This window comes from Rhipicephalus microplus, chromosome 3, assembly GCF_043290135.1.
Source record: "Rhipicephalus microplus isolate Deutch F79 chromosome 3, USDA_Rmic, whole genome shotgun sequence".
In the NCBI taxonomy this organism is placed as follows: Eukaryota; Metazoa; Arthropoda; class Arachnida; order Ixodida; family Ixodidae; genus Rhipicephalus; species Rhipicephalus microplus.
Genome location: NC_134702.1, coordinates 4,837,477 through 4,852,784, shown reverse-complemented (window position 1 = coordinate 4,852,784; position 15,308 = coordinate 4,837,477). Strand labels below are relative to the sequence as shown.

The 15,308-nt window shown below is 47.2% G+C and overlaps 1 protein-coding gene across 2 annotated transcripts in view; it reads left to right on the top strand.

Annotated features, from left to right (window-relative positions):
* Positions 1-15,308, top strand: part of LOC119183840 (uncharacterized) — a 61,209-nt gene that overhangs the window by 34,644 nt on the left and 11,257 nt on the right. The window contains exons 2-3 of one of the 2 annotated variants that reach the window (XM_037433801.2): positions 567-681; positions 9,923-10,062. In XM_037433801.2, the coding sequence (XP_037289698.2) occupies positions 567-681; positions 9,923-10,062 (255 nt within the window). The remainder of the gene's footprint in view (positions 1-566; positions 682-9,922; positions 10,063-15,308) is intronic. The other variant, XM_075888795.1, reaches the window with a different exon arrangement.

Here is a 15,308-nt window from a genome sequence, read left to right as displayed (position 1 = left end):
AGAACGCCAGGTGGTCTAAATTTCCGGAGCTTTCCACTACGGCGTCTCTCATAATCATATGGTGGTTTTGGGATGTTAAACCCCACATATAAATAAATCAATCCTGACCCACCTCACCATTCTTCGTGCTAATAAAGCTTTATCCTTCTCTCACTAAGGCCTGCCATTGGTCCCCTGCTGTGTAATTGCGGGAAATAAACAGTGCTTATGCAATACTCCTTGGTGGTGCTTATCGTCGAAGAACATAAAAACATATGGCGTGAAAGTAAAGGTGTCGTGCCTGAGCTTCAGCTGAATAAGAGCAGCGCCCCCCGCCCCACTGGTGCACAAGTCCATGCTTGCTCCTCGCGGAGGCCGTATACATATAGTTTAAGAATATGAAAACATGAATCTGAGCGTGCACGCCAGGTGTCATATGGTGGCGGAGCACGCAGCAGCCGTGGCATTATGCATGTGCCCAGCTGAGCCATCGTGCTTCGCATTCCGGATCGGACGCAAAAGCGAACCGTCTGGGTCGAGACAACTCGTCGTGTCGTACTAAAGTGCTTTACCTTTTGTGCACGCAGTGTGCGAACCATCACGTGTGACGGCGTGCGTGGAGGATCTACGCAAGATGTCCACTGACCCCATGAAGGACCTCCAAGTGGCGGAGGACGCTGCTGGACTGGAGCAAAAGTGCAAGTGTGTGGCCCTTTTCGTGAAATTACAGATTTTACATAGTTACGACGAAAAAGAAATCTTCCGCATCATTGGCTGTCACCACTAAACATGGAATGCAGTAAGGGCTATAGCGGGAAATAAGACTGTCTCGTTCCATGAGCACTTCTGCGGATAACCACAGCCATTAGCAATAAAATGCTGATTAAGCATAAAAGTTCACCTTGTGTTTACTTTGAAAAATAAAATTTCATGTTATGCATTATATATGTGAAGATATCTATGTGGTGCTCCAGCGAACAACAGGGTGTCTTGAAGCGCCAGTTGGTATACATTATACTGAGGGGAACAGCGCGAAAACGGGACGGAGAAAGAATGATCAACAAAACACATGCGCTGACGAACAACTGTGTGTAAATATATTACAGCGGGAAATATATAGCTGAAAACGGAAACAAAAGAAAAATTCACAGTATCTCCGCAAGGGCGAAGCAATGAATGCGACAGCAACAACTTGGAATGTAACGCTGAGAACTCCACGCAGGTCAAAACGTACAGCGCGCTACCGACGCACACTTGACACACAAAAACAACAGACAAAGGACGAGAGCGATCTAACAAGTACGTTTACCGCTCGACACTTAACGTGCTGTTCAAGCAAAAACGACGCACGAAACGTAACCACAGGTACAGATGAGTGCTAACTAACAAGTGTCCCAGTTGCTATACTTCGCTGTGTATTAAAAGCGCGCTTTTTTCGTGAACTGGGCATGGGCAGCGAGCGAAGTGACCTTTGTGTGCCCAGCAACTAACTCAATCGTTCCGGTGAAAGCCGAAGGCAAACGATTCTCTCTACCGAATCATAAGCGTGCGCGCACAAGCATCTGTGCGCGTCCCGGTCGCTTTCGTCTACCTCTGTTTAAAAAAGATAGCCATAGAATAAAGAGTCAGCCGAGGCAACCGCGTAGGGGCATACGCACCCGGTACAGAATAAAAAAAAAAAAGCGGCAATTTTTTCTACCCCCCCCCCCCCCAAATAAACAAAAGAAAACAAATATCGTTTTCCGCTTTCTATTTACTCATATCGCTCGGTTGCCCACGGCTGGGCTAGACTGAAGAATAAAGACTGAGGGTGCACTGGATGTGCCAAACGCTCGAGCACTGCTGCGCCGTGTGTTGATCGAGTGGCCGTACCTCTGGTATGATGACAGGGTATGCTGGTGGCGTCTGTTCGTGCAGAGCGCGCTCGCAAAGTGGACAAACAATATGACATTCGCGATACCTTCACAAAAGCTAGCGCGCCAAGCTGCAGATTCTTAGCACCGCCGAGTTTACACGGGCATCAGTGGCGCTGCCATTGAGTGCGTCACCGCCGAGCACGCGTCTGCACACACACGTTGGGCTAATAGCGTTGAGTATTGCGTGCTTGCGGTGATGTTTTTGTGCCACTGCATACAGACTACTTATATACACATCGCGTCGTATTTAACGTTACTTTTCATATTTTTTTTCATTCTCAATCACTCTTTCGGTGCATCGCCTACACTCTAAAAAAATATCGAGTAAAAAGGGTGTCTTTTTGTCCCACAACAATAATCGTCATCAGGCTTGCGTGCGCTTCCTTTCTTGAAAACTCGGCGCTGGCCACTTTCCTATAGAGAATGCAATGTAACCCTGATAATGGGCATGTCGATCGTGACCGGAATGTACCGGGCGCGGGGCGATAGTGCAAGGATGGAACGCAATATAGATGACGATTATTGTTGTGGGACAAGAAGACACCCTTTTTACTCGCTCTTTTTTTAAGAGTGTAGAACCGCAGTGCTCAAATGAACTTTAACGGAAAGATGAGAACACGCCCATCTTTTGTGATTGGTCTGTCTTTTTGTGAAGGTCTGTCTTTTGTGATTGATCCGAGAAGAAAACAACGTTGGGACGACATAGTTTCGAAGATGAGTTTTTGGCCGAGAGGTCAAACATGACTCTGCAAAATGGTCCCCGCAAGGTCTGCTTCTTGGAGATGGCGTCCAGTTGTCCCTCTTTAACTTACTGACCCACTTTTTGTATATTTGAAGCCTCGAGCGTAGGAAACTGCATATCAACAAACCAAACACCTTCAGCGGATGTATGATCGGCTAAGGGTGATGAACATAGATGAATATGGGTCCAGAAGCTTAGGTAGTGATCACAAACGTATCAAGCTGAGTTTTGGAAGAGAAATGAAAAGGGAAAGGGGTCATTATGAGCAACCACACGGTAATATTTATTCAATAAGGCAAATAGAAATAGCAGCTGAAGAGATTGAGAAAATATTGACCGAGGATACTAAAGCAGAGTGGACGTACACAAATCTAACTCGATTGTTTGAGTTAGAGCTTGCTAAGGTACGAGTCAAATCAACCGGGAAAAGGAGACACAAACCCAAGAGCTGGTGGATGAGGAAGTCAAGAGAGCCATAGTAAGACGTCAGGAAGCCTCCAGGGAACACAGCTATGCTAAACAGAGGGGTGAACCGGAAGATGATGTAAAAAAAAAAAGGATAACGTTTAGAACTACAGAAGGGAAGCGTCCGATCTGATGAGTGAAAAGATTAAAAGGGGGCCTATTGGATGGCGGAAGTAAACAAAAAGAATAGAATGGCAGCTGCAAAGTTTTGGAACGATCCCAATTCTCTGAGTAATAAGAAGAGCATAGAACAGAGGTTTATAACTACAGTTCAAGGGGTTAGGCTTGAAAGCGATTAGGCAAGGGAATATATAAGAACAATGGTGACAGTAAAATATTAACACAAAAAAAAACGCTGCGTGCACCGTACCAGATGAGGATGGACCAATTAGCGCAGTGGCCCCACTGGGACAACGAAAGTGGGAAAGGGCAGAGAAGAGGGTTCCTATATAGCACATCAACAGGCCCTGACGGCAAATTATGCTAATAAAGAAACTAGGAGCAGACTTTAAGCAGACATTAAGAGAGGCAGCGAGCAAAGCAATAATGGATGGTGAAGGCCTCAATGAGTGGAAACTAAGCAGGATGAGCATGATCTATAAAGGAAAGGGGGACAAAGCCGATACAAACAACTACCGTCTTTTAACAGTGACATCAGTAGTTTATAGGCTTGTGGCGATGCAGATAGTAAACGAAAGACTACAGACATGTGTGGAGAATGAGAGGGTGCTGGTAGAACTATAAAATTGGTCCCGTAAACGAAGAAGGTTGGAGGACAATCTGTTTTCATTGATGCAGTGTATTGAAATAGTGATAAAAGAACACAGACCGTGTTGCTGGCATTTCTAAACATCAAGGGAGCTTACGATAGTCTGATTCAAGAAGACTTGTGAGGAATACTGGGTACACTAGATGTGGAAGACGTACTAACTATTCATCTAAAGGATATCTATAGAAGTAACAAGATAGTTATCAAATGGAAAGAACAGGTATCTTAACCTATAGAGATACAACGCGGGCTTCGACAGTGTACGACAGTGTGATTCAAGAAGACTTGTGAGGAATACTGGGTACACTAGATGTGGAAGACGTACTAACCATTCATCTAAAGGATATCTATAGAAGTAACAAGATAGTTATCAAATGGAAAGAACAGGTATCTTAACCTATAGAGATACAACGCGGGCTTCGACAGCGATGTCTTTTATCACCTTTATTATTTATGCCGTATCTACAGAGACTAGAAGCCAAATTAGAGAGGAGTCGACCCGGCTTCAGCCTCTCTTTTGCCAAGCAAGAAAAACACATTGAACAGTAATTTCCAGCATTGATGTAAGCAAATAATATAGTATGAATATGAATGGCGCCTCGCGCCTGCGCTCTCCGCGAGGTGCCGTTGGCGAAGTCCGACGAGCCCCAGACAATAGGAGCCGATGGACGGAAAAGAAATGCGTGCTCACCGTAAGCTGTCCCGGAGAGATCTGACTCAGGGCGCGTTCACACTCAGCATTTCGGCGGCCGCAAGTGCGCCAGAACCGATTTGGCGGCGGTGAGATCCGCCGAAAGGGTCCTCTCCACGCCGATCGCTCTCGGACCGATTTTTGCGGCGTCTGCCGCCGAATCGGGCGCCGTGGACCAATAGCAGCGCTAGTCTAGGAATTTCGAAAAATGGCGGTCAAGCCCTACTCACTTGTGATGTCGCAGTGCACGTAACTAAATGTGGTAAACAACGGGAGTCCAACTCACTTTGTGCCTACTTCACGTCCCTATTTGGTAGAAGAGGTGACCGAGCTTGTCACGATCTTGTCGAGCTTGTCGAGCAAGACGAGCCAACCAACACCGCTGGCGTCGGTGCTTATTTCTGAGTTTCATGCATTACAAGACAACGACTTGCCAGCAAAGTAAGCAGTACTGCTTCTCCTTGCTTCTTGTGTAGGAGAATCATCGAAGTTTAGTGGCGTTGGCGAGCCGCGACAACCGGGTGACAGCGCATCCATCTGGCGTTCGCCCCGTGGCCGCGGCGTGCGTCCAGTGTGAACGAGGCTGCGTTTCGGCGGCAGGAAAAATTCGCTCGCTGTAGAAAGCGGATGCTTCAGTGTGAACTAGGGGTCACTCCCGACGCGCGTGCGCGAAACGTCCCGAGAAACTCCGCGCACAGCGCCACGATCGACACCCGCTACCTGGTGAGCGGGGATAGACGTCACTCCCCGCTCCCCCAGCGCGACAGACCGCGGAGGAGGGGAGTCATGTCGGGACATGAGAACTAAAAAAAAAAAAAAAAAAGAGGCGGCAAAGCTCGCGCAAAGGCGGCGTGCTAGCCTCGATTCGCACAGGTTTCAGCTTAAATTGAGGACAGCGCAGCGAACGATGGAAAGTAAAATGATAGGTGTAACTTTAAGAGACTAGAAAAGAGTAGAGTGGGTCAGAGAACAAACAGGGGTTAAGGATACCGTATTTGGAATGGATGAATGGATCGATGGATGGATGGATGGATGAATTTTATTTGGTCCTTCGGAACGTGCTTTGGCACGTTGCGGGCCGCTCCCGCGTCGGACCAGAAAGATAAAGTCTTTCTTCTCAGTCGTGGGTCTGGTTAACTGCCCATAACTGTTGTTCGGGTTAAAATCAAGAGAAAGAAATTAACATGGGCTGGGCACGTAGCACCTAGGCAGAATAACCGCTGGTCATTAAGGGTAACTGACTGGATTCCCAAAGAAAGCAAATGCACGAAGGGGAGTTAGAAAGCGAGGTGGGCTGATGAGATTTAAACGTCTGCAGGTATAACGTGGCAATGGAGAGAACAAGACCAGGTTCATTGGTGGATCATAGGAGAGGCCTTTGCCCTGCAGTGGGTGTTGTCAGGCTGACGATGATTATTATTATGATGACGAATATTTCGTCCCTTTGTAGTTACTCCCAAAAAGAGAGTAATTGGAGTGGCAGATCAGTCGCTCCTCCAAAGGAACGACCTTGGCGCTCCTGTTGCTCCGTTTCATTTTGCCTTGTGTATGACAGTATTGTAAATAAGTTCGGCGATAACCCGCAAGGTGGCGAAAGGGCTGAAGAAGGTAAAGAAGACAACTATACACGTTTGTAGCACGATGTGTGGGATTTAACGTCCTAAAACCACCATAGGAGTATGAGGGATGCCGTAGTGGAGGGTTCCGGAAATTTCGATTACCTGGTGCTCTTTAATGTGCACCCAAATCTGAGCACACGGGCCTACAGTATTTTCGCCTCCATGGAAAATGCAGCCACCGCAGCCGGGATTCAATATCGCGACCTGCGGGTCATTAGCCGCTGTTTGTAGCACGAAGCCACAAGGAAATCCGTACGATTTATTCAGAAAGAAAAGCTGGTCGCGGGATCAAATCCCGGCTGTGGTGGCTGCATTTCCGATGGAGGCGGAAATGTTGTAGGCCCGTGTACTCAGATTTGGGTGCACGTTAAAGAACCCCAGGTGGTCAAAATTTCCGGAGTCCTCCACTACCGCGTCTCTCATAATCAGATGGTGGTTTTGGGACGTTAAACCCCACAAATCAATCAATCAGAAAGAAAAGCCTCCTCATTGCCGAAAAATTATCGTGGTACGGGGTTCGAGCCCGGGACCAACGCCTTTCTGGTGTGGTTGCTCTGCCATTATGAGCGATTCAGGAAGCTAGCAATTGACAGCGCGAGGGCGTGTTTATGGACAACTTGAAGCACATGGACACAAGCATTGCAAATGAGTTCTGCGGAAACCCGGGAGGTGGCGAAATGGTTAAGGAATAGAAGACAACCACCCGTTTGTAACACGAAGTCACAAAGAAATTCGTACGAATCTTCTTGTGGCTCCTGCTATAAACAGGTGGTCGTGTTCGTTCGCTCTTATATAACAGTATCAAGAAAATAATAATAATGATAATTGTTGGAGTTTAGCGAACCAAAAGAGCGATATGATTGTAAGAGATGCCGTAGTGGAGGGCCCCAGAAATTTTGACCACCCGTGGTTCTTTAACGTGCACCTAAATCTACACCAAAAAAGCACTGCCAGCTTCATTAGGTTTGTAGCGAAGTATTGTTTTTTTTTGTGAGCAAATGTTGTATGAATAACAGATTTCGGCGCCGCCATGATTTGCAAGAAATGTGGACACAGCGAGTGCACACAAATATTCCACAGAGTTGTTGTCGCGCTGCTGAGCACGTGGGTAAATACGAAAAAAAGAAGTTATGAGGGAGCATTGCGCAATGCAATAGAAATAAAAAAAATTGGTGATGCGTGGTTTGCTGTCGTTTTCCTCTCGCACTCACTAATACACGCACGGAACCGCACAGGGAGTTTCACCAGATGCGTCCAAATCCTCAAAAATCAGGGAAATGCAATATTTGCTCGCTGCCTTCACAATTGATTTTTCTTAAGCGGCAGACACCTTAAGATGGCTGAAGCCATCATTTTGCAGAGTAATTAAAATGAGAGTTGGGTGGTTATGTCCAAGCAGAGAAGTGGAGAGTTTCATGCGAACAACTCACTGCAGCTTTGAAGGTTCCTATAAGCGGCCTCTTCCTCTACCATATGGGTCTCAAACTTACCACAGCCAGCGGGCCGCATTCACGCGATTTATCTCACAATGGCCGGTACTGGGTAGAAATAGTGCATTGGTAGTTTGGACGTACTGCCAGCAAACGTGAAACACCAAAAAAACTCTTTTCTGTATATTATATACGTGTAATTTTTGAAGATTCTGTGCTATGATTCCAAGAATTAAAATATAAACAGGTTGATACCGATTGGCGAAATAACTGAAATGTAGAGAACGATTACGAAATAAGCTTTTGTTTAACAGTTGTTTCAACACATGGTGGTACATAGGGTGGCTTATAGAAGCGACGCTTTTCACCAGTGAAGCTTGCAGTGTAATTAATTAAAAGAAACGTGGGATGCTCATGGACATGCGCGGGCCGCAAGCGAGAGGGTCCACGTGTTTGAGGCGCCTGCTGCACAATGTGTGTGAGCGAGAATGCTCGATGCCCGTGTGACCGAAATTTGCAAGAGCCTTCCTCGTGGCTTTTGAATGTTAAACTCCATAAATTATTATACTTTATGACCTTCGCCAGGCGCTACAGGCGAGGTATAGACTGTCACCGGAAGCCACGACAAGCTGCCGACATTCACAGGCAGCGAGAGCGAATGCACATAGTTCCGGGGAGACGAGAAACTAGCGCCGTGTATTTCATGTGCAGTCGCGCTCTATATGAGTTGCAGCATGCTGTCTGCACTCAAAATGGTCCTGCAAAACGCCATCTGTACACAGAAAAGAAGGGGACTAAACTTTCTCAGGTGGTGGTTTCCTTCTGAGTCAATGTTACGTTGGTCAGTGTCATTGCTCAGTCTTGGCGTCATTTTAACCACAGCTAGCGTGTTGCAACCCGTTGAGAGTGACTGTAGTACGTCAGTGCGCTACCTAATAAATACCGCGTGCAGCCTCGTCGAGATGAAACTATAGTGTCGTGACTGGAGTGGCTGGATGTTTCAGTGCCATAGAGTTACAGCGCACGTCCGAGGGAATACCATCTGTGTAACAGTTGAGAAGAGATCACTGCATTTTCACTTGCCTTCACGAATTTCTTTCCAGAAAAAGCTTCGTTACATCGAGTTCAGTGTCACGACAGTTTCGTTGATTCGAGTTGATGACAACAGTGTTTCTTATGGGTACCTTACGGGAAATGAAGCTTTCTTCATGAGATCGAAAAATTCGTAAAATCGGGTTTCATTATTTTGAACTTTGACTGCATATATGAAATTTCAGCTTGCTACACTGATTCGGCGAGGCCAGTTACTGTTATTTCGTTTTCGTTACACTGCTATGCCAACTGGGCTCTGTAGAATGTGTGTTGTTGCTGTTGTTGTTGTTGTTGTTGTTGTTGTTGTTGTTGTTGTTGTTGTTGTTGTTGTTGTTGTTGTTGTTGTTGCTGTGGTTGTTGTAGATCCGATGCTTATCTTATGCCAGCGAACAGTAGTTAAATGGACACTAAAGTCAAATAACAATTTAAGTCGGAGTGAAAGCTCAATGTATGACAACGTCTCAAATGGGAAACTATCAACAGCAGCGCCCTATACTTACCGAGAAATTAATGCAAATGCACGAGAACACATGCGCCACGAGTAAGACATTCGCAAAATGATCCCGATGACGTCAGACTTACCACCTACAATAATCACAGTAGTTGAACTAGCTGCACTAAATAACCTTATGTGCATCAAGAGATGTAATAAACTGCTGCCTGTGCGCTTGATTCATGGAAAAAAGAACAGCCGGACGTTATTATGAGGAATGGCGCGAGTGGTACGTCCAAAAGTTCAATTATCGCTTGGTTAAACTTAGGGTGCCTCGATGCGGGTATCGAGGCTCTCTATTTAAACTAGACAGGTCGTGCCATCTAGTGGGGCCCAGTCAAACCAAGCACGCCGGCCATCTCGGAGGCCATGGCAAGAAATTGTTCAATGGCCGTTGTTGCTGCTGTGGCTCCTGCTACTTTCATTAAGCTGCTACTATTGTCGGGTGCCGTGCAGTAAAGCTGGGCAACGTTGTGCACGACAACACTGACGTGAGTGTTTCCACTTGAGACGGGTAAGTTGAAGTGTGCTAACACGATGCGGACCACTAAAACGTGATTGTACTGCAAAACACTTCCTTGGCACAACAGTAGCACTACGAGGTTTCTGGACCGCAATTTCAGCAATGAACATCAACCTAACATTTGCCTTTAGTGTCTCTTTCAACCCAAAAAGAGTGAACTGAGCCTGCAGGCATATAGAGACGCGTGTACTGCATGCTCACAGGGAGATGGAGGAGGCCCAGAAGTGTCTGGAGCGAGAGACGTCATTCTGTGCGGACGAAATACGTCGCATCTACATGAACTACCTGCGGCCGGTGACTGCCGCCTTCCAGGACCTTTGCAGCAACAGCAACACCAGGGACGGTGAGGTGATCATTTGCTCCAACGAATACACTCATTTACCTCACATAGGCAGATTTTATCCTGCATAACCCCCCCCCTCCCCCATCCCTCAGAAACTTCAACGCAAGAGCGTTGAGGAGCTACGTTTCGCAGAAATTCCGGCATCGCGTGGCCGCGTCGTTGGTTGTTAGCCACAAATTGGTGCTGTCCGTGCGCGAACATACGAGCACATGATTAAAGAGAGAACCGAAACCGGACTTGAGGGATGCAACTAGGTGTTTTACCAAAGAGCTCCGCCACTGCTTCTTGTGACTGCTTCCCAAAGAAAAAAAAAAGATCCTATAAGAACGCCATGTGGTGAGAGAGACGTCTCCTTAGGGCATGCTATATTCCGGAGGCACAATCTTGAAACCGCACCAGGCGTCAAAACACGAGAATCGCGCAACAAGTACGCGGTTCGAATCTGCCCACCCAGAGCTGTATATATCGCAATAGTATATATTGCAAGCTAGGCTATAGTCGGTAAGACCACTCCGTCGTTTGCAGTACTCCTGGCACACCGTGCAGTACAAATTGCGTAAGTGCGCGTGTACTTCGACAATTGAAAAAAAAAAGAAAAAATTGTGGCAGCACTTGGAACTTTCCGTATGAATTTTTTTGAAACGATGTGCACATTGGTCTCGATTGCGCGTTCGACTCGATGAGGTGAAGCTCGAGCGTCGCCCAAGTTTTTCGATTTTGCGTGTTTATATAATTTTAGAATTCTTCATTCCTTCCAAAACATTGGGAAGGGATTTCAGGGCAAAAAGTTGTGGTCTGTACAGAGGCCAAAAAAAAAAATCACAAGGCAGCTGGGCTCGACTGCAAAGCACACGTAGCGCCGGACCTTGATGGGCCGCATCATGTCGGGGGCAAAAGATCATTTGCATAGCAGGTCATCGAAATTCTTGAATGCATGCATGCGTGTATACATCTGTTGATCAGCAGTGAATCGACACAAAGTCAATGCTGCTCAACACGCATGAATAAAAGCGTACACTCGAACAAGCATGACTGAGCTCCCCTTTCTATACAAATGGAGGGAGAAAGAACTAAGGAGAGGCCCTGACGTCATATCCGTGAAGCCGCCACATAATGAATCGATGGATGTATTCAGCTGTGCCCTTTAGATCGGGTGGTGGCTCACGCCACCTAGCCATGAAGCTAAGTACTATCACTATGTGTTGAAGGATTGAATTTGACTAGTGCCTAATTGTAGCTACTAATCAGTTAGCCTCCTCCTGGTTATTTTTACCAGTTTAACGTCTATTTTGCCTTCACTGTCCCTAAACCCCAATGCTTTGAAAATTTCCGTGCCACTATATTGGTCTATAGGGTGGAGCCTTTTACAGAACATCATCATATGTTCAGTCGTTTCCTCCTCCTCTCCACACGCATGACATACCGTGTCTGTGCCTTCTTATTTGGCTCGGTACGTCTTGGTCCGCAATACTCCCTATCTGGCCTCGAACAGCAGATAACTACCCCGAGAATTATCGTAGATCTTTTCTCTTAAAATTTCCTGCTTGAAAGTTGGGTAGGTCTCCAGTGATGATTTCGTAAGTATCCCAATCTTCCACTTGTCCCTCTCTGTTTCCTTCACCTTCTTAACCAATGTTCCCTTGAGGCTTGGTATTCTGCTGTTGTCGAAATACTTGCTTGATGATTTTTGAGTTCGTTTTCTCCATTTAAAGCAACATTTAGTATGAAAATCTAGTATTACCATCGCAAGCACCCGTGCAGCCTTTTAGTGGAGAAGCAGATGAACACTTCGCGATTTCCGCCGCGCGACGACCTTAGAAACAACGCCGGTGGCGAGTCAATTCGCGAATGCTGCTTCTTTTGCGTGTTTTTCAGGAAAACTGCCCTGTTGTTCTGTATATTCGGCGCGAATCGCGTGCACTGATGGAAATACCTGGTGTCACTTTTCACGTACGCTTGCTTCACTGCTGGTGCATTGTGTTTGCATGCATGCGGAGCTTTCGGCTGTATTCTCCGTTGGCTCTTACTCATTGCGTAAACTGAGAAGACAGGCGAGCTGTTGTTTTTGGTGTTGTAGGCATCGCATCGCGTTTTTAGTAGTTGTGTCATTCATATGAAAGGACAATAAACTTTCCTTGTTATCGCACCAAGTGTGTTTGTATTGTGCGGTGTGCGCTCGATCGCTGCGGGTTAGTTGTGTGCGCACTGGAATTACACACTTTACATGCGATCCTGTATACTAGACAGTGGTGTCTGTCTCCCTTCGACGTGAAGTTACGTCAAGCGTTGCACAGAATAGCTACGAAGCAAGCTCTTTGAATTGTGCATTGCCACACTGACACCATATACGAGCGAGGAACTACTAATCGGCCTGTAGATCGTGAAACCTGGCTAAGAGAAAGGAAAAAAAAAAAAAAAAGAGACCTTACCACGAGCAGAACGCGTAAGTCACTGCCGGGTGGGTTCGAATACGATGACGCAGGGGCTGAATGATTTTGATTACGGCATGTACGGGTGCTTTCTGTGCTGTTGCACAAAAACACTCCGCGAAGTATTTCAGCACGCCAGGCTCCGGACTGCCACGCACGAAAAGTCTCGGAAACGTGTGCTCGCAACATTTTACTGCATGCAAACCATACAATACGTGTTACATTTACGCCGGCATTACGCGCAGAAGCGTACCATCGCCGCGGAGCGTTTGCAGTTCTGTTTGCCCCATACTGGTTTGTTTACCTCACAAATTGGATGTCACTTCCGTCACACTTCTCACATTACATTGGTATACGATTGGGCCTCTCCTCGGTATTTCCATGCTCCTACCCTCAAAGAGAGTGTCTGGCGACGCTGCTGGGCCTTCAGCAAGCACTGCTGCTGCAACGAGCGGTTTAAGTGACCGTCTTGCACTCCAGCGCAAACTTTGTGATCACAGCAAAATATGTACGAAGATATATGAACCTTCTGTTGGATTCCCATAAACAGATAAGTGTGCAAGCAGCGCCGACCACGCCATATATATGTAAAAGTACAGGGCCGGAGGTGCAGAGGCCAACTCCGGCGACAAACGAGCGGTACAATGCAGCGTGTGGGCAAGGTAGTGACGTCGTGGTGCGACGATATGACGTTGGCGACATGAACGCCACATACCCTTTTCGACGCCACCTTGTAGGTTTGTCTGCTACACATGCAAGGTTACCCGTGAAGGCAGAACTTTCTGGAAAATGGCGGGTACGCTCGTCTTCATTTCGCAACACGTGGTAGGTGCAGATTGTGGGTACAATAGTCGTGTAAAATATAAAAAATCAAGCCATATTTCTGAAGTGAGTGATGATGTGTGGGGTAAGCAGTGAGTATGTTCGGTGTTACCGTAAATCACTCGTGACATTGACCACTAACGCATTTAAATGAGTGACAAAGCGGTGTAGAGTTATGCACAATCTTTATTGGTCATAAATAGTACATTGTGTTGATCGAGTTGTGAATTTCGTTTTATCTTCACTATTACTGCTTTGCGGAATCGGATCTATCTTCAAATTGGCAAATACGGGGCTCTGCACGTTCCTCTAATGGTTGTTGGTTGTTTCCCGTCGCGCTAAATGTATCGTAGAGCCACATTGAGACGTCATGTGCTCTACGATGCATGTGCTCTACAAGCCAGTCGTTGTCCGTGATCATGACGTATAGTAGGTACCTTGCATGCGCGTGACGGCAGACGGAGAGTGTAAACATTCCACAGGAGTCTGTCTGGTTGAGTATGAAACTGGGAGATTACTCCAACCAAAAGTTTTGAAGAAACGCCACGTTTCGAAACCGACTCGGTTCCTTCCTCAGGGTGGACTGCGGGACTACGTATCAGCGGCGTCTTCAAAGCTCTCGCGGGGTGGATAATGACCCCCCCCCCCCCCCATCTCCTCTTGTTTTGCTGTGCAGCGCAGTCCATTTGTATACACTGGGGTAGGGGTTCCGAGAGGGCGGTTGATGTTAGGGGCTGTCCTCTGTATGTGCCACGACTCGAGTAATAACCTTCTCCTCCAGTTCGGCTCGCTTTCAAGGATGGCCGTCGCTTCGAAATTTATCCGGCGATGCAACGTCTCGGAATGTTCGGCGACTGCGCTACGCTCTTTGTAGAGGTTCTGCAAATCGTTGGCGTGTTGCAGCAGTCAATCCGGTAGGTTTTTTGTCTCGCTGATATACGAAGAGGGGCACTCGGCGCAAGGAATTTCGTAAACGACACCGGGGGTCCTGTTCATTGTTGGCCGGTCTTTCGGGCGGGGAAAGAGGTGGTCCAGCGTACACGAAGGCAGGTGTGCGATGCGTACCCCTTTCTTCTTGAAGATCAGCGCCAACATCTCGCTGGTTCCCTGAACCTATGGGACCAGTACGTGTTTTGGGGGGCTGCCAATTATGGTTGATTGAGGTTTTCGTATCCTCTGTTGCGCGGCGCGGTGGGTGGTGGCTCGAATGAAGTTTTTTGGTTTCGCTAAGTTCGCTAAGAAATGTGAAGTTCACTAAGAAATGCTTCGCATTTAAAAGAATGCTATGGTGGGATAGACGGATATCCTGAAGCAATAAAGCGTAATCGTTCTCGAACAACTTGTAAATCTCACAAAATTTGGTGAGGCACTCAAAAAAACATAGTGCCGAGGAGCCCGAGCCGTCAGGTGCTGTTGTGTTTTTTCTACCCTCCCAGCTTTCGTTGGTTCGCCAGCAGCGTTAGGGGATCTCAGATATGTTTGAGGCCCCGGCACTATATATCTCTTAATTATTAGTGCTCCACACGCACCTCCGATATTTGTGGTAGTCAGGATAGCCGGGTCCAGGCACAGCAGCACGTCAAGAAGGTTGCGCCGCAGGGCTCCGTGGCTAAGCTCGCTGATGCGTTGCAGCCGGTTCTCCTGGGAAGAGGTTGCCGCCGGGCCGTCACTCATTTCTCCTGCAGTGAATGTCCCCGTGAGCACACGTGTGACACATGAATGGTGTGTTACGGTAAGACGAGAATCGGTATCACTACATCAATGCCAACGAACACAAACCGAACCCCTGTCGTCTACCTTTCATCCACAGTCCTGGCTGACGGAGGCGTTAGTTCATTGTCTGTTTCTTTTTTAAAGTCGTTCTGTAACGCATGCGAACTTGTGTGACACATGCTTTGCGCTGCACGTGCTTTCTTAAGATTGCAGTTTGCACGTAACAGAGACGACGCACACAAGCGCGTACCGGCGTCCCAGTGGAAGAGCATGGACAGCCAG